This window comes from Sinocyclocheilus anshuiensis, unplaced genomic scaffold (genome assembly GCF_001515605.1).
Source record: "Sinocyclocheilus anshuiensis isolate Anshui unplaced genomic scaffold, SAMN03320099.WGS_v1.1 scaffold97, whole genome shotgun sequence".
Classification (NCBI taxonomy): Eukaryota; Metazoa; Chordata; class Actinopteri; order Cypriniformes; family Cyprinidae; genus Sinocyclocheilus; species Sinocyclocheilus anshuiensis.
This window is the reverse complement of record NW_015540854.1, coordinates 392473-412576: the sequence shown is the minus strand read 5'-3', so window position 1 is coordinate 412576 and position 20104 is coordinate 392473. Positions and strand designations below refer to the sequence as shown.

Sequence of the window (20104 nt, the reverse complement as noted above, 5' to 3'; positions counted from 1 at the left end):
CCCCCCCCCCCATTTTAAACGTTTGTTCCCTTCCATTTAACTTTTTACAACAATTAATGTCAATTCTACTCGATTTCACAGGTTTTTGTACTTTTAGCTTGATTTTATTTACCTACTGTGTAACGCATTACAAGTAATGCGAGTTGTGTAATCAGATTACTTTTTAGTAACTAGTAAAGTAATGCATTACTTTTTAATTTACAAGAAAATATCTGAGTTACTTTTTCAAATAAATTACGCCAGTTACTTTGTTTGGCCATGTATTCACTGACAGCCCTCCTGTCCGCATGTTGAGAGAAATCAAGAGTAAGTGCAGAGGCGTTGTGTGCGCTGAGTAAACATGATAATACTGTAATTCTAGACTAAATGGCAGCATGTGTTTACTCATCTCACTTGGACAAAAACAGATTCAGTATTCCTCCAAATGAATAAAAACAGTCAAATGCAAACTCAGGATTACGCAAACATGTTAAATAACACGAATATCCGTTATGCAGCCTATTTAATTCCATTTTATTAACCAGTATGTTTGCTGCTGACCTTCGATGATCAACCGTGCATTAGTACGGAGCAAAAATGACTTTATAACATTTGTGTTTCTTTTTATTTTTTGTTTCTGAAGAGAGAAAAATGAGGTCAAGGCAGATGAGAAAAAGTAACGCAAAAGAAACAGTACACATTACTTTCTATAACGAGTAATTGGTTACTTTTTTAGGCAGTAACGCGTTAGTTTTAAAAGTAACTTTCCCCAACACTGTACCAATAATTCAATTCAAACTCGTAAAAACTGCAATGACTTTCAGCACTGCAGTCACTACATCACTGATTTATTTATTTAAGGCAACAATTAAACTTAACTTTTTGATTTCAGTTAGCATTTTTTTTAACACTGCAATATTTTTGCACAAGACCTTACAATGCATGCAGTGCTCTTTTGTAACTATTATAGGTATTTTTTTAAACTCATGACTTCATGGAATATTTGTACTTAAAAAAAAAAATGGACCTAAAACCTAAACCTAAAATACACACTTTATATTTTATGGATTATAACCTGAAATCTTGATGTTTACAAAAAAAAAAAAAAAAAAAAAACCTTTTCAAACATTTCTTGTGGCTGATTTGAAGGGATTTCCTGTAAACTGTTTAAAACAATTACCTGCATGTGAATTTTGACAGCAAACTTCGTGATATGGGGGAAATAACTCATAATTTATGATTACAAAGGCACAAATTAATTAATAGGAAGAATACAACAATAACAATATTGCTGGGCTTCGAATAGGAGTAGTTATTTATTTTGCTGGGGGGTGGGTTCCCCTTTCTTCATCATCTTTTTCTTCATTTTTTAAATTTAATTGCATTTAATTCATTAATTTTATTTTATTTATTTATTTACAAAATACAAAATAAATCTCTCTCTTTTTAACATATAAATAAAGAGATAAATAAATGCACAAATAAATAGGCCAGAAGGTTGGTATTGTGGAGGTACACCCAAACAGAGGTCCAAACTGAACAGGAGATCAAAGAAAATGATTTTATGGCAGGGAGGAAATAAAGAGAGTAAAAAGAGAGAAAGTAGGCTATGTGACCAGAGTTAGCTATAGTTACTGCTGTGTTCTGGTCAGTCGGCGCTCACGCTGATCTACGCGCCTCCAGTGCTTTCTCTTAGTCGCTATTTCTTTCTATATAAATCGGTGTAAAGAAAGGAGTAGCCTAGAAAATGACTAAAAGTTGTAACGATTATTTTACGATTTTTAAAATCCAGTCATTTTTTAGTGATTTATTTTTTTAGTGTAGGCCTATGGCTGCGATTTTGCGAGAGTTAACATGTTATGCTAATAAAAAGATGATTTAGGCTAGTTTCAACATGTCTCAATTTTTTTTGTCGTGTTAAATGTATGTTTTTCCTAACACCGGATGCGCATTAATCAACTTGTGTCCATTAATCACTCTGATTTTTAATGATCACGATATGAAAAATACGAAATCGCTGTAACAGAAGTAAGCTGCAATTAATCCACTTTTATTATAGTCTATGGCATAACCTACATTTATGTTTGTACGCACCATTCTGGTTATTTTTTATGTTTATGGCGAAAAGGGTTCCTTTTCATTGCGTCAGTGATTATTATCTACTATTATATGTGTGTGATCACCTAATACTGATAAGAATATAATTATTTGACATAAGAACGTAATTTAGTTCATTGTGGATTTTGTGTAAATTGTCATATTACTGTTTAAAACATGTGAATTGTAATCTACTATACTGTGTAAATTGTGCACCATTCTTAAAATATATAGTTTCTGATAGCCCTATTTATTGTAGACTGTGATATGGGCTAAATGCGTTGTTTTTTTTTTTTGTTGTTGACTCTAAAATCATCTCAACAAACATAAAACTATCAATTTAACCTCTAAAGTAGGCCTAGGCAAAATAAAAATAGTAACTGGTTATTAGCCTGTGTATTATCACTATTACCAAAGCTTTCAGTATCTGATTTTGTTGTCTTGACACTGAGCAAAACAAGTTAGAAAGCCTAATGAAAACTAGGCTACTACAGAATTTGATGTTTTATTTGTGCTAGTGCTGACAGGTCAGATTCGACAGGCTTCGGCTGTCTAGATCCTGCATACGCCGAAAATAAACCGAGTAAAATGTGATTGGGTGTTGAAGTTCTCCCCGCTTTCAAAAGTCAACACCCACCTTTAATATCTGCGACCAGTCAGGCTTTGGCGATTCCACAGCTGCGTCCCTTTGGTTCAGTCGTGTAGGCGGAGCCTCGGCTTGACGATTTCCATTGGCCAACGGCATCCAATGGCAGACCAAGCCACACCCTCTTTTTATTACTAATAAACATATGCGTATTTATGCAGAATATTCATTATGGAACAAATCTGATTGGTCTTCATTCGGTGTTCTCTCACCAATAGTGAATCAGCATCGTTGTCCTATTGTCATTCGGTCTCAAAAAGACTGAAACGACTCAACAAATGCTAAAAAACAACACATTTATTAGTTTTTAGTGACATTTTTGTGCATATTATTTTCTGAAACCATGTTTTTTGTTTTTTTTTACAAATCAGCAGAATATACACAATTTGTTTTACTAGAAAATTAACTATATTGTTTTTATGGAAATGTTACTTTTGACCAAAACAAAATACTTTTTTTAAACCTACTAAATGCTATTACTTTCCATATTTCTAAAGTACACGTAGTTGTGGTTTATCAGACCATTATTATTATTATTATTATAGTGGGCTATATCATTATATTAATGCCTCTATCTGACTCTATCGATTTCATAATATTGCCTTTTCCCCATTTGAACAAAAAAACATACATTTTAAAATAGCAAAATATAGACTTAGTGTAACAGAACTTTGTCAATTATTATTATTATTATTATTTTGACAAAAGGCTTTAAAGCATAACCAAAATAACAAAACTGATGAAAGACCAATACAAGTTTAGACAATCAAGTTTTGACCTGTGACCATTTAAATGACAGGCTATGCTAAAAGAAGACATGCCTGTACCTCCTCTAAACTGAACAGCAGTATATCAATATTTGCAGAGGTTAAAAAGAGTTTTAAAGCTGCTTTGGAAATAGACAGGTATGTGTGTATTTACTGATGTTTGGTTCAGAACCCAGTAAGCAATCTTCCTATCATATCATTTAAAAAACACAAATGACCTTATTTACTCTTTGGCAAAAAAAAATAGACATATTTCAGCACTAAACATGAGATGCAACTGCATTACTTCAATAATTAATTAAATTACAACTCATTAAAAAAAATATATATATATATATATATATATTAAATTCCCTTGCAATAATTTACAGATTCCTTCAGGTCATGGAAAATGTTATTTTAGAATTGACCACTTGATCTGCTCCTTTGCTGACTGTAACACCTGAAAAAAAGAAACAAATAAAAAGGCGGATTATTAGGATCAACCCAAAAAACTGTAACACACTTCAAAAAGAAGCTCTACATATGCAATTCAATGTGCTCTGTAATGTGAAATTATTTGCGTTGTTAATTAGTTAATATAATAATAAAATATACTGCATATATTGTGAGTAATAATAATAAATAATACGGTCCCACACTGATGCAATGCAATATGGTTTTAGTAAACCATTCCTTTTTTTTTATTGCTCAATTTTTTTTTGTAGCTAAAGGAACACTATGAAAATGGAAAAGGAAAGTGCAATTATTTTATTTTGTATAATACCAAACTCAATAGTGCAATAATGAGGTGTGCCCAGCTAACAAAAATATGTTCTAAGAACGTTTTGCTAAAGTTCCCATTAAATTATGCAATTGCTATTTCTGAATATTCTCTGAACGTTCAAAACTGAAATAAAAAAATAAAAAATAAAAAAAATTGGGGGGAAAATTTTTTACATTTTTTTCTCCTGATTATGTGAACGTTTAAGGAAAGTTAAATGTTATAATTTTTGTTCTTAACTTTGAGAGAACGTTCTGAGAACGTTACCTGATATCTGGGTATATTCTTGATGATAGAAACTCCCCAACCACACTAACAATTTTATATCATGGCCACAAGGGGGCATCTGAAGACCACAATATTAGACTAGACAATAACAATTGCTTTTTTCTATGGTGATGCCTCTTTTATAATTAAATTTCACTTTAGAGTAGTTTCAGTCCATTATCGATGATATTACGCCTCTGTTGTCACTCTGATATAATATTTTAAAGATTTACCCAAAAGGCTGCATAACATTATAAGAGCTTCAATGCACAAACATGCTTACTTCAGCAGGCATATATGAGTGGGTGTCCAATAGCACATATGTGTGAGTGTTCATGCACTTACATTAGAGGTGAGAGCCAGTTTTTCAGTGATGTGCTGTCAAGGTTAGAGTTAGTGGCAAAGGTTAGAGCAAGACTAAAATCAGTCTAGGTGTTAATGACGAAACATTTCAGACCGTTTAACAAGCTTTGAGCTTTAAAAAGTTTCATGACAAAGATGTTAAAAGGTGGGAAAATTCTGTGGGTCTGTGTGTGTAATTTTTAAATGTTCGTTTGTGTGTTCAATACCTGTACCACACTCTGTTCTGATAATGGATTGTCATCTGCCTGTAAAATAACCAAAATCAGAATAATTATAATTAATAATAATAACTAACCAACATAAACCACAACCAACCAAGCCAGACATCAGGCAAGATGTTTCAAACTGTTACTGTATGCCAAAGCGAAGGTTAAAGGTCAACAACACACCACAACTCAACTGCTACTGTTAAACCTCACTAATGGACAAAAACAATGTCCCAAAGCTGTTGCAAAAATACACAGAACATCTGGAGCAATAATAGACCACATGATCTGCAAATTTCTGCCTAATTTGAGATTAATGGCATTGGCTGATAATAATGCCAGCTTGCCCAGTTAACGGAAGTGTTAGTTCACGGTCATACTAGGGTATTTTGACAGCCTTGATAATGGATATTTTCAGTTGTTAAATAATAAACGTAATCAAATAAAAACGTATTTTATATAATATTTACAAAACATTTACTTATGTATATATTGGCTTTATTTTAGCCATCAGTTGTTGTATAGATATTATATAAATGTCCATATTGGTCGATCACTACACTAGAACAGAACCATCACTAAAACTGAGTCAAAAAAAATAAATAATAAAACATCTAAAAGGTCACAGAATAAAATGTGCCCCAGCTGCTAAAATGTATGAAAAATAATACAGAAAATGTTCTAGTAAATTAAAAAGAATTTTAAAAAGTTAATTAAAAATCCATATAAAAAAAAATATTTAAAAATCCATATTGGTCAACCACTGTAATGGAGCAGGACCATCACTAAAAGTGAGTCAAAAGTCAGTCAAAAAAAAAAAGATTTAAAAATTAAAAAATAATTTACAAAAAAGTAATACTAATAACAAATAATGCATAAAATTTAATAACATTTCTAATAAAAAACAAAAAAAGTTCTAAAAATGCATTAAAAATCTATATTTGTTGACCACTGTACTGGAGCAGGACCATCACTAAATCTAAAAAACATCTAAAAGATGACAAAATAAAATGTGCCCCAGCTGCTACAAATATTCATGGATAATATATTGCCATTTTCTGCTAATAAAAAAAGAATACAGTTTATAAGTTTATTTTTTGAACTTTCTAATAAATAAAAAAATCATAATAATAAAAATAAGATTTATTTACAAAATACATTTGCCTGGGATTAGATTTTTAGACAGAATTTAGAGCTTAATTTAACTATTATCTATTTGTATTTTGTTTTGTATTCTATTTTGCAATGTATTTAAATCTTATTTGAAATCATTTAATCATTTAAAATCATTGATTTTATAAGTGGATCTTAGCGTCTTCCCCCCCTTGTACTGGAGTAAAAACCTCATAACAGCATAAATCAGAAGTGTGGACTGAGGTCAACTGAGCCGAAATCATGCCCGGTCATTGATTGAGTGAGTTTATGCGAGCGTAACTCAAAGATGTGACTCAGTGTCTCCCACTCCGCAGCGAAAGGTTTATGGTCAGATGTCAGCGCCATGTTTTCTTAATATTGATCGTCCGCCTGGGTTACAGCTGTTCCTCTTGTGAGCCTCACACACACTTGTGCATGCCATGCAGTTACCTGCCCACTCTCTCACCCTCGTCCCTCTCTCGCTCCCGTCTCTATCCGGCACTAAATCAGAGGGAGTGAGGGAGGGGGCTGAAGGAGAGCTACAGGAGCTGCCGCCTCTCTCCTTGGGCCTCCATGTTACCAGTGATGTAATCAAAAAGGACGAAGCCATACGCTTGTTCTGACACACACTGACAGGGCAAGAGAGGGGACATTTAGTCTGTCTGTGTGTATGTATGTGAAAGGGACACATTACTTATAGTATAATGGAATTAAATCATCTGTTTATCCCTCCTTTCCACATACACATTCAAAAAAAAAAGGCAACTTCTTGTCAAGCTGAAATGGTATGCTGAGGTAATTATAAATACAGAAAGCAGTAATTCTACACTGTAAAAAATGACCATGAATTTAACGGTAAAAGACTGTAAAAATGCTACAGTAAAATCCTGTTAAATGGTTAACGGTAAATTCCCCTACTATATACAGTGAAAAACTGTATTGGACATTACATGTATTGGACATTAATTTTACGTTAGTATACCGTTTTTGGAAGTGAAAAAGACGTATAATTTACAGTGAATAACCGTAAATTGACATTCCCAGAATTTCCTGCGTTATATTTCATGTACACCTAATGTTGTTAAATTAATGTTTATTGCATTATTTCAGTTTCATGTGTGTTACCATGATGGTGTTTAGTGTCTGTGTGAATGGCACTGTGCACCTTCCATATATGTTAGTATTTAAAAGCTGCTTGTGATGAGCTTTGGTTCATCATGTGACTTTCTCATCACCACCTGCATTTGGTGGTTATCAGTGTATTACAAAGGTACAAAACAGATTTCAGTACTTCAATAGGTTGGTATATTAACATTATATCAGTTAATGAAATTACGGTATTTAACTGTAAATTTAAGTTAAAACCGTAAAATCTAAAACGTTGCTACCGTATTTTTTACAGTAAAATTCCGGCAACCACAGCTGCCGTTTTTTTACCGGACATTTTTTTACAGTGAGGTAAAAAAAAAAAAAAAAGCAAGATAGAAACTCTGCTGACTTGCAGTACTGTTGTCATATCTGACAGCTGTCTGTGGTTTAATAACAAGCTGTCAGAGCAGAACCCCTAAATACAGGAAACAAACACCGTCAGTTCATTACACAATGATATTTGCTCTTCTATACAGTCTCTTACCCTGTAGTTGACCTTCTCAATGACCTGTTGGGGGTCACTCTCTAGGATCACCCTGTAAATAAGTTGAAGAGCAGCATATCAATATAGAAAGTCGTGAATTTTATGACACAAAATTGCTAGCATTGAGACTTGTGAAATAAAAACAACCATCATGATAATGATAACCTCGTTTAAGTCCAGTTTTGCACTCAGTGGCAGATCCTGGTATAGGCAGTATAGTTCTCCCTATCCGTTCTGCCCAGCCCATTCGTTGATAGTGAATTATAACCTAGCCTTTTTCTGAATCATAATCATAAACGTTTTCTGTTCATCTTTTTGTGCTTCACTTCTGTGCACTGTTTCATCTCAGCTGCTATTTGTTTGTAGAAGCAGCTTGTAACTTAATCTTGTAAGACCTTTTAAGACTTAATCTATTAAGACTTGTTAATAAAATCTTTTTACCTGCTAAAAGCCAGTATATTTAGTCAAACTAAATAAATAAGTATTATTCATAAATTAAAGTAAAGGTTTATTTAAAAAAGGGAATTTCTCGGAGATTAGAAGACCTTTATCATTCTGACATTCTCACATTTTTTTTGTCTTATGTCACTGTATTGCTGTATTTGAATTTTTTTTTGCAAGTTTATCATTTATTTTACTTAATAGCAAATATTGGTAAAATAGGTCTTTATTTATAATTTATTTAAATTTAATTTATTGTTATATGCTTGAACTGGCCTAGAGCACCTAGCATTGGTACTGACTACACTATACGATTGCAACACATATTCATTTTACATTTTGTGCAATTTGAACAGCACATATACGCTACCGTTCGAATGTTGGGGACAGTAAGATTTTTGTAATTAATATTTTTATTCAGCAAAGATGCATTCAATTTATCAAAAATGACAGTAAAGACATTTATAATAATAAAAAAAATTTCAGGTAACACGGTAAAAGCTGATAACACAGGCTCATCCGGGTAACTGAAGTCGGCGCTATACTCTTGCTAGGAACAGTTTTTTTTTTTCGTGAAAGCTTTGCGTTTGGTCAGCTAATAAATTATTAAACTTCAATTCAATATTATGTGTATACTGTAACTATTTAACCCTTTAGGCGCCAGGAATCGAAGTACTACATGTCTGCCATCTAGTGGTAGGGAATACAAATTACACCATATTAGGAACTACAGTCTATTTGATTAAGTATGACGTCTTGTCGCAATTTTGCGACTTTGGCGCTTATAGGGTTAATTATGTCATCCTGGTACCGCGGACTCACTCTCTCGTTTCATACAAACACAGCTGCTGCCATTTTGCGACGATTGTTTTGTACACTGTAATGGATAATAAGATATAACGAACAATCTGGTAAGATTTTAAAACATTTTCGTCTTAAATCAATATCTTTTATTGCCTTAATTATTTATGTGGTGAAATGTTGTGTAATAAGTGATTTGACTGCACCGCATCCCTTAAATGTCCGTCTAGTTTGATCTTGCCGCTTGCTCGCAACTGCTGTCTTCACGGAAGCTTTGCGTTCAAATATTTCAACTCAAATCAATATTTTGTGTCTAATTATTTACTTATGTGGCAAGTAGCCGTGTAATAAGTGGGATAATGTACATCCAGCCGGTTGTTATCGCAGAATAACCCCCTACAGGGTGAATCAAGATCAAGAACAACTGGCTGGATGTACATTATCCCTTACTTAACAAGCACAACTTTTGATTTTAATAATGCATTAGTAAACTAACATTAGCTAAGATCAATAAATGCTGTAGAAGTATTGTTCATGCTTAGTTCATGTTAGCTAAAGTGTTACCAAATTTCAAATAAATGCACTTTCCATTTAACTTTCCATTGATCAAAAATCCTCATCCTCATAAAATGTACCACAATTTCCACAAAAATATTAAACATAGGAAATGTTTCCTGAGCAGCAAATCAGCATATTAGAATGATTCCTGAAGGATCATGTGACTGAAAACTGGAGTCAATTTAAATTCAACTCGACTAATTTCTAAAAGAGAACTGTGTATTACTTACCCTCCATCGATGATTTCATCCACCACAAGGAACACTCCATCCATGTTATCCAACAGAGTCCTTTTCTCCACATTCTTCCTGTTGGAGAAGAACCAGACATCTGAGCACACAAGTGTTCTTCTGTGACACCACGTGCTGCACTGGACCAGTTTCTATGGTTATCACAGGAGGCTTGACACCAAGAATTCTGGGAATTCTGACGTGAATTAGCCTATAGGCAGCTAGGACCGTAGATATGTACAGACAGATGCCACATTCGACCGTTCCAGACACGTCGATGCGTCCACCATCTCACAGCCAATGTGTGGTCACTCACAGTAAAAATCAATGGGTTTTCCAAAATGCCACAAGCCCACAACATTGTGCATTCTCTGGTTGTAAAATTTAAATTCCCGAAGAAATGGAATGAACTTTCACAGGTGAGAATGCATTGGTTTGTGTTTTTAATATGCATCAACTCTGTATTACAGGTTTTTAAACTATGGTACATTTTCATGTCGTGTTAGCTAACCGCTTCGTCTTGTGGTGTTGTGATAGTTTACAAAAATTATCTGCTTAAGTCTATTGCCGATATCAATATAAATACAAGTGTACAACTACAGTTGCAGATAGTCAACTTGCTCTTGAGTGTGAACGGTTTTGACCGTTCCAATATGGCAGACAGCTTACGTATAGTGGCCCGCAGAAACAGCTGCTAATAAGGCATCTAGGCCTACCTATACATATCTATGGCTAGGACGCCACATTATGTCAACAGAACTGTTTATAAATATCAAAACATACACTGGCCTCTATATTTTCCTAATATTAAATGGCCTCAGATTTCATACACTATCATACAAAAGTTTGCTGTCGGTAAGATTTTATTTTATTTTTTTAAAGAAGTATCTTATGTTCACCATGGCTGCATTTATTTGATTAAATTTTTTACAATTTAAAATAACTTTTATACCATCTTTTATTATATTATAATTGTCTTTACTATCACTCTTGATCAATTTAATGTGTTCTCCTTGCTGAATAAAAGCATTCATTGCCTCAAAAATCAATCAATCTCACTAAACCCAACCTTTTGAATGGTAGTATATATATATATATATATATATATATATATATAAATCAGAGCACGAACTCACCTTAACATCTGACTGAGAGACTCAAACAAGCAGTTCAACACTGCCATCAGCATGAGCTGAGATCAGACAAATACAGGAAAAGAGAGAGAGACAAAAAAGGAAAAGGATGAAACACAGCTGACTTTGTTATTTCTGCATCCTCTTAGACAAACAAAATGGCACAGATGTCAAATAGTGTTTAAAACTGACCAGCTCTCCATAATGGAAGAATTGCTGTCACATGCAAATTATAGACAGCACTTCAGCCAATCACAGGCCAGCTCATCTGCTTACAGGACTTACCTCTTTCACTTTTGATCAATTTAATGCATCCTTGCAGAACAAATGTATTCATTTCTTTCAAAAAAAAAAAAAAATCCCACTGAACCCAAACTTTTGAACGGTAATGGTATATCAGAGCATGAACTCACCTCAACATCTGACTGAGAGACTCAAATAAGCAGTTCAACACTGCCATCAGCATGAGCTGAGATCAGACAAATACAGGAAAAGAGAGAGAGACAAAAAAGGAAAAGGATGAAACACAGCTGACTTTGTTATTTCTGCATCCTCTTAGACAAACAAAATGGCACAGATGTCAAATAGTGTTTAAAACTGACCAGCTCTCCATAATGGAAGAATTGCTGTCACATGCAAATTATAGACAGCACTTCAGCCAATCACAGGCCAGCTCATCTGCTTACAGGACTTACCTCATTCTCCTGAGCGCTGCCAACTACATAGAAGAACAAGTCTATGCTGCTCTTGTAGACTATCGTCATTCCCTCTAAGAAAGCAATTTCATCTGCACACACAGAAAGAAGCAGAAGACAAAATACACAAGATTTACCATTTATTCATTCATAAAATTATGTATATTCAGTTAAACATTAGAGATATAGAACAAACTTTTACCAATCTATATAAATTTTTTACACTTTTAGGTACAAAAAAATTATATATTTTTGGGAGAAAAAAATTATATCTTAATATTTTCTGGGATATATCGATAATGACAATTAAACAATATTTTGCTGAGTGTGTTTTTGTGGACGACCCCGGGCTGGACACCGCTTCGTCCACGGTGAAAGCCGATCCGGCGATCCACAGCGCGAAGTTGATGTATTTCCTCAGCGACCAGCACGGATCAGCTCTAGGCATGACGAAGCGGATATCGTCCTCTTTTGGAACGCCAAACAAAGTAGTTTTGCTTTCACAACGAAACACACAGCGCCTTCACAGCATGGCAGCGGCGGCAACAACAATACTACAGCGAGAATAAAAGTTACGCCTTCTTTCTTTGCGTGAACATTTGGGTGGCGTTATGCAAATCTTTCCACATAGTGAGGTAGACATGTGGGGGCGTGTTAGAACGAGCCGTTTTAGGTAGGCGTGGTTGACTCTTAACTTTTATAAAGAATATCTCTTTGGATTTGAGACTTTAGTCTTTGTAACTTTACAGATCTTCTTTATGCACCAAGAGCTTGTAACACTCCAAAGAGAAAGGAAAAATTGAAATCGCATCATATGACCCATTTAATATGTACTAGGAAAACTGATCCCAGATCAGTGTTTTACTTTGAGACGCTGCGTTAAAAGGACCGGGTGTCTGATAAACAATTGCAGGCCAGAAGCTATTTCTGGCCCATTTCACCTAGATAAATCTCAATATGTTTGTCTGAATATCTGACTGAAGACTAAAAGAAAATTCCAAGAAATTTAAACCGAGCGGACAGTTTCAGCTTTCTCCAGGTTCACCTTTAAGAGACAAATACAGGTGTGTATTTTGACCAGTGAACACCTAAACATATGAAAGGATCAGGGTGGTTTTTAGTCCTGGTGTCATACTCCTTCACCCCACAGGGCAAGTGACAGAAACATCTATGAACTCTAGAACTGGTTCTCCACCCTGTTTTCCAGTAATCTGACCTGCAAGCCCCAGAGGAAGCTTGCAAATGCAGGTTCTAATGACCAAGGACCACTGTAAACTAGTAACTTGATCTGGGACTGATCTGGGACGCTTATTATTATACTTTGAGAGTGGTTGTGGTCCTAATTTGCACAATGAAATCTCTAAACTTCCTTGAGTTAGTCTACTATGAGTTGGAACATAAAGCAGCCAATCAGGTCTAATCACTACAAGCAATACATTAGGCAGTATATTGATCAGTAAAATGCAACATAAGAGCTGTTTAATAATGAACTTACTGTCAGCTTTATGTGTTTTGTTGAAGACGTTTGTTTCAAAATTCTTCTGCTCTTTCATGGAGGGGTAGAGTTCTGGATCATAGTACTGAAATTGCACAGGAAGCATTTGTTATTATAGTACATGAATATGTATTCATAATGCTTAACTCATATTTCCACATTTTCATGTCTGCACATGTTTGTTTTTTCTTCATAAAATGACTCAGTAAAAGAAGAGATCCTCTATGGAGCCAGATCAGCCTCAAAAATAATACATTTACGAAACAAAATTCATAAATGCACAGCACAATTTACATTTACAAAATCTGATTCGTAAATTCAAAGCACAATTCCTAAATACACAAGTAAAAGCATAAATATTTCCCCAAATGCTCACACAAATGCATCTTACCTAAATAAATGTAAAATGTTTACACAAATATGTATATATCAAGTACTTGAATTAATTTCCATCACACATTTATGAATGATGTTACATGCATTTATGGATCATTGAATCTGCATTTGCAAATCGTCACACGTGCGTGGACTGCTTTGAATTTGTGTGCGGTATTTTTGAGACCTTCCTGACAGGTTAAGATTCATAAATATCTTTTTTTTGGCGGACGTTCCGTTCAGTCAATCACGGTGAGCTTTTCATCCACCAATCAAAATGCTCCTTACTGAACAGACTCAAGAAGCTCAACGCTGCGCTTGTACTCTGCATTGTTCCATGATCAGGTCCTTTATATAAAGACATTTTAATGGGTACTCTTTTTTAGCACCTGATTACAATTTCTACAAAATCACATTATGATTTATATCGTTCGCACAAAATACTGCTACCCGGTTAGCCTGCTGTCTTATACACCAAAGTTGCACATACCCTGTTTATTCAGATCAATCTATAATGTTATTAAATAAATGTTAAATGTCCAGATATTTCATTTAACAACAACAATTATGTAATGTGTTCTGTTGTTGTTGTTAGTAGCAGTAGTAGTATCAGGTTCGCAGTAACTTTTGATCTGGCATTAAAAACAGCTACCACCACCTAAGGGAGATTTCGAACACACACACAGCGGAGAGATTTCAGCATGGAGGATGAAAACCAGACTCAACGAGTGAGTAAAGTCATTTTTTTATCTGATGGCATTTTCTTAAACATTTTAAATTTATTTAGGTAAGATGCATTTGTGTGAGCATTTGGGGAAATATTTATGCTTTTATTTGTGTATTTATGAATTGTGTTTTGAATTTACGAATCGGATTTTGTAAATGTAAATTGTGCTGTGCATTTATGAATTTTGCTTTTTAAATTTATTATTTTTTAGGCTGATCTGGCTCCATAATCCTCCAGAGTTGCAAAGTTCATTTACAACCCTGTGCTAACAAACCTGCTGTAATGTGGGTTTTTGGGTTTTGTTTAATGTTCTTGTTTTCATGTCTTTTATTTTGTAATTTGATTAATGCTGTTGGTGTCATGCTTCCCTTGCCCTCATGTATTTCTGCCCTGTGTATGTGTCAAGTTCTGATTGGTTGTTATAGTCATGTGTCTTGTTCCTCATTGGTTATTGTCCTGTCATGTGACTCAGTTCTGTTTGCTCATTGGTTGATTCTTGTCATGTGACCCATAGTGTTTGAGACAAATAGCCCTCATGTTCCCATTGTTCTTTGTCGTGTATTAATGTATGTACCTGCTCTCAATGAGTCTAGTCTGTTCATGCTATTTCAAGTCAAGTCAAGTCAAGTCTGTTCAAGTCAAGTCAAGTCAAGTCAAGTCAAGTCTTTGTTTGGATTTAGTGGTGGGCAGAGCGAGGCTTCGTGAAACACTGAGACAGTCGAAGCAAATGTGCCGAGGCTTCGAAACAATTTGACACCCATCTCTATGGTGACACCTAGTGGTCATTTTTAAGTATTGCTCTGAAACAGCATTGACAACGGATCAGTTAAGAATTGTAACGAATTATAACATATATGTTGTGCTTATCAATCCACCATGTGGGTTGGGGGACTGGTTAGTGTGCACGACTGGCATGTTGTTAGAGTCTGTCTCTTTAGGTTTGAATCCTGGGTGAAGCATGTATATATTATAATAAATATTTAAAAGTTGTGTTTTTATTGTTCTGTTCTTGTAATGTGCTGTAACATTTCGCTGACAACTTAATGAATTCTTTGTGAATATGTTACTTTGGTTATGAAAAAATTAACATTAATAAAAGACATCAAGCCACAATGTCTGACATTTTTTACACACAGATTTTTATTTAAATATATTAATTGTTCTGCTGCATTAACTCCACTTTTATACTTTGCGGGAGTTAGGTTAAGACAGATGTGCGATTGTGTGGTTTGTTCCTGACCCTGTCGATCTAAAGCAGATACGGGTCTCGAAACACTTGTGAAATGCCCCGATGCTTTGATTCGCCTTGGTCACGTGACATGGGTGTTTCGAATCACACTTCGGAGCAGTGTTTCGAAACATCTACACTTCGGGATCTCGACACTTGTGTCGAAACATCAGTTTTGCATCAGCCATCCCTATTTGGATTATGTTTGGATGTTTGGATCACTTTGTAAATAAACTGCACATGGGTTCTTCAACTTGCCGTTCAGTGGACTACTCATTACAGAATACACAACCGTAACATGAACCCATCAGTTAGCCTCCTCTGCCTTCATCAAGGCGACAGGGCCATAGAGGACTATGTTGCCGACTTTTGTGGACTGTGCTATTTGGTGGATTTTAATGATGTGGCTTTAAAGGACATTTTTCGACATGGACTTAATGATTCTCTTAATTACCTCATGCCTCGCCATACCCCTCACTGGACTCTTGAGCAATATATTGATTTTGCACTCCGTTTAAGTTGTTCCTCGTTTAATGTGGGGATTGCGGATGAGGAACGCCACTATCCTACAGTATCTGCCACTGTTCACAAGATGGATGCCATTCCAAAGTCTGCTCACGTCATGCCTGCCAGCCCAGAGTCTGCTTCAAGCCAGCTACTCCAGAGCCTGCTCACATCATGCCGGCCACTCAAGAGACTCTTCACAACATGGCCGCCATTTAAGAGCTTTGTCGCAAGATGGCCGCCACACAAGAGTCTCTTTGCAAAATGGCCGTCATTCTAGAGTCTCGTCACGTCTCAGCTGATCTTCCAGAGTCTCGTCACTTCTCAACTGATCGGCCAGAGTCTCATCACGTCGCAGCTGATTGTCCAGAGTCTCGTCATGACATGGCCACCATTTCAGAGTCTGCTCACGTCGAGCCTGCTACCCCGGCCAAGATGGCCATCACGCCTGAGTCCCCGGCCAAGATGGCCGCCACGGCTATAGTATCCAAGCTCCTGCAGATGCGGAGCTTGGGCCTGGATTGACGAGACTGATTGCTAGTGTGATGGACCCACCACTGATGTCAGTGCGAGCGGCTGACATCTCAGTGGTTTCTACGCTCTCAAGCCCGGCAGGCATCCCACTGTCTGCTGCACTGCCCATGATGGCGGTCGCCATTTTGAGCGTATGGGCTAATGTTAAGAGCATAGCTGGCCAACAAGAAAGATATTTTGGACTCATGAAATGAAATGTTATTTGCAAGGCATCCCGGTGACGTCGGCACTCTGCAGCCCCGCCATCTTAGAGGTCATGCCACACTCTGCAGCCTTTACTGTAATGGCGGTCGCCATTTTGAGCGTATGGGCTGCACACTGCGCTCCAGAGGCCTTTCCTGTCCATGAGTCTGCTCCAGAGGCCTCTCCTGTCCACGAGACTGCTCCAGAGGCCTCTCCTGTCCACGAGACTGCTCCAGAGGCCTCTTCTGTCCACGAGTCTGCTCCAGTGACTTTAGAGGTGGCGGCATCCGCTGCAGAACCTCCCGAGGCGGCGGCGTCCGCTGCAGAACCTCCCGAGGCGGCGGCGTCGCCGTTCACGAACTCACTGCCTGCCCTGTCACGGCCATGGAGGCCGTTCATGAACTCACCGTCTGCCCTGCCACGGCCAAGGAGGCCGTTCATGAACTCATAGTCTGCCCTGTCACGACCAAAGAGGTCGTTTATGAACATTCTGCCTGTCATGTTGCGGCTATGGAAGCTGTTCAAGAACTCTCTGCCTGTTCTATCACGGTCAAGTGGTCTGTCCACGTCTCGGCTCCGCCATGGCTCCATGATTCCTATGGATCTGATCCATGGCCCAGGTCCTCTGTTGATCCACAGTCTGCCACTGCTCCACAGTCCAGGTCCTCCAGTGCTTCACTGTCTGCCACTGCTCCACGGCCCAGGTCCTCCAGTGTATCACTGTCTGCCACTGCTCCACGGCCCAGGTCCTCCAATGTATCACTGTCTGCCACTTGTCATGTGACCCATAGTGTTTGAGACAAATAGCCCTCATGTTTCCTTCAGTGTTCCACTGTCTGCCACTGCTCCACGGCCCAGGTCCTCCAGTGTATCACTGTCTGCCACTGCTCCACGGCCCAGGTCCTCCAATGTATCACTGTCTGCCACTTGTCATGTGACCCATAGTGTTTGAGACAAATAGCCCTCATGTTCCCATTGTTCTTTGTCGTGTATTAATGTATGTACCTGCTGTCGATGAGTCTATTCTGTTATACGTCAAGTCTGTTCAAGTCAAATCTGTTCAAGTCAAGTCTTTGTTTGGATTATGTTTGGATGTTTGGATCACTTTGTAAATAAACTGCACATGGGTTCTTCAACTTGCCGTTCAGTGGACTACTCATTACACATGCCTGTAATTTTCTTACACTTTTTAAAAATGTATTTTATTTTTTATTTATTTTTTAAATTCCAGATTGTCTGGTGAAGGCGTGTTTAATTGGTGCTGGAACTAAACCCTGCCAGTCAGAATAAAGATTTCTAGGAGTGTGATTTTGCACCTCTGCTGATTATAAAGCTGCATAAAAGTTCATTAAAAAAAATTTCTCTGTTACTCTAAAAGGAAAAAGAGTAGAGTTTCCATAGAGTTACTATCAATAAAATTTAAAATAACCAAAATATGCAAAAATAAATAAATAAAAATAAATTTAAAAAATGTTATTCTTTGAGATGAAGTTCCTTTATTTCTCAGAAATGTAAAGTAATTTGACTATCTCTGTTCTCTTATATTATTCAATGGCTAATGTGCCAACGGTTTAACAATTGCATTGTTCAGAGCAATTTTCAAAATAACCCAAATGTCTAAAGTGCGAGAATTTTCCATCTTCAATGACAAGAAAGAATATTTTAGAAGGGTAAAGGGGGTCTATGCACCTTTGAAAGCAGTCTGTTTCCATCGTTGTCTAAGATGAAGACAGCCTTCACAGTGTAGAGCGAGGGTTCCTGGTTGAAAAGAAATCTACGTAATTTTCAAACATTCAACATTCATTTTTTTTATGTTTTAGATGTCATAAATAAACACCCTTAAAATAATAGTTACATGCCTATAGACAGAAGAATACTATAAAAAGAGAAGGTCTAGTCAGAAGTGGCTGTTTGTTGGCTCTCACTCGACTGGGTCCATCCGGGCCAAAGTTCTGTCATGCACTGACTACCACTGATTCAAAGTCTGAGTGTATCACAGAACTTGAGCCAGGAGAACAATAGGAGAAAACTATCATCTTTTCAGATCATCTGGTTGAAATACAAGAGAATCCTGTCTCGATGTAGACCTTCAGGGCCCAACAATGAAACTTTCCCCACTGTAAATCATAATATCTAATTCACAGTAACACCTTGCACTGCAAATCCATCTATTAAAAGTGTTACCAATAACCCTTTAACTAATATAAACTTTTGTGTTGCTTGTTAAGATTATGTGTAAACAATGCAAAGCCTTGTATTTTTACAATGCTAGTAATTAATGAATTATCTAAAACTGTCAACCCTGTTACCATCATCTTTTTACATTATACAAATATATTCAAATGTATTCAGTATTCAGCTTGAGATTATGCAATACATTGTATTAAAATTTATTAAACATAATGATATATATATATTAAAAGTAATTCTTCGTCTCATATAGTGTTTAAAATCTTAAAGAAATTAACTTTAAAAATCACTTCTTCATACAAAAAGCACTTTTTTCGTAGACTAACGCCGTCAAACAGAGGTGCTGCTATTTTTCTACAGCTACAGTATTAATCATTTGTCGTTAGAACTGATGTTGTCCATATAGGTCAACTCATAAGAGTATGTCCATGGCAAGCAATATCCCTGATCTCCTACAAGTATCCACCTGTGGAATCAATCACGTGCACCACACATGCAGCGCGCGCTCCGCTCCGGCAGAGACGCGTCGAGGACGTGGCATCCACGTCCCACTTTGAAAACCCACATCTTCCACGACTAGACGGGGGAAACTTTCGGAACAAACTAAACACAAGTGGGAAATGAACATAAACAAACCCGTAGCGCACAAGAAGCGAAAACACATTCGCATTGTGCACTACAATGTACGATCTGTTCATAATCGGAAAAATAATGTTATGGTTTGCTCCCATAAATATTCGTTAGGTCGCAAAGAGAAACCGGATCAGTTTCTGGCAACAACAATTTCGTTTTCGCGAGAAAAAAAGCATGCACGAGCGTTTATAATACAAGACAACACGTATTTACAGTAGTTCACAACTGTAGAGCTTCTTAAAATATTGTTCCAACTTAGCACGCAAAGACTTAGAATAATATAAATATAAAGATAAAAATAGATGCTGTCGATAACATCATTCTCTATTCAAAGACAAAAACTGCTACAAGCTACCAAAGCCAGTCGATCTATTATTTGCACGTTTACAGTGAGAAAAGGAATTAAAAAAAAAAACGGCGAGTAAATGGCACACATATCTACCAGAGCCGCGGAGTCCATGGTGGTAAGCAGTGTTGACGTGGACAGCTTTGAGCTGTCATTACAGTAGCGCTCCTAAAACC

The 20104-nt window shown here is 36.5% G+C and overlaps 1 protein-coding gene across 4 annotated transcripts; it reads right to left on the bottom strand.

Annotated features, from left to right (window-relative positions):
* Positions 1–3049: 3049 nt before the first annotated feature.
* On the bottom strand, positions 3050–20092 carry copz2 (COPI coat complex subunit zeta 2). Of its 4 annotated transcripts, none has more exons than XM_016485241.1 (10): positions 20025–20092; positions 18449–18517; positions 13209–13293; positions 11714–11805; positions 11432–11487; positions 9886–9963; positions 7856–7907; positions 5089–5127; positions 4865–4897; positions 3050–3931 (listed from the first exon to the last, which is right to left on the bottom strand). In XM_016485241.1, the coding sequence occupies exons 1-10, from the start codon at positions 20040–20042 to the stop codon at positions 3884–3886; spliced, it is 570 nt and encodes a 189-aa protein (XP_016340727.1). In that variant the 5' UTR covers positions 20043–20092; the 3' UTR covers positions 3050–3883. The 4 variants fall into 4 exon arrangements, 3 of the variants coding, with proteins under 3 accessions (XP_016340727.1, XP_016340728.1, XP_016340729.1); XM_016485242.1 differs by lacking the exon at positions 11432–11487 and adding an exon at positions 11022–11077; XR_001634165.1 differs by lacking the exon at positions 4865–4897 and adding an exon at positions 6673–6851 and having other exon boundaries at positions 3899–3931.
* Between the last annotated feature and the right edge of the window lie 12 nt (positions 20093–20104).

Excerpts from the sequence above, each read along its gene's own strand:
- copz2 (XM_016485241.1), bottom strand. Across the intron at positions 13,294-18,448 it reads GAAACAGACTGCTTTCAAAG|TACTATGATCCAGAACTCTA; the intron begins GTGCATAGACCC and ends GTGCAATTTCAG. Across the intron at positions 4,898-5,088 it reads CAGAACAGAGTGTGGTACAG|CACATCACTGAAAAACTGGC; the intron begins GTATTGAACACA and ends TAACCTTGACAG.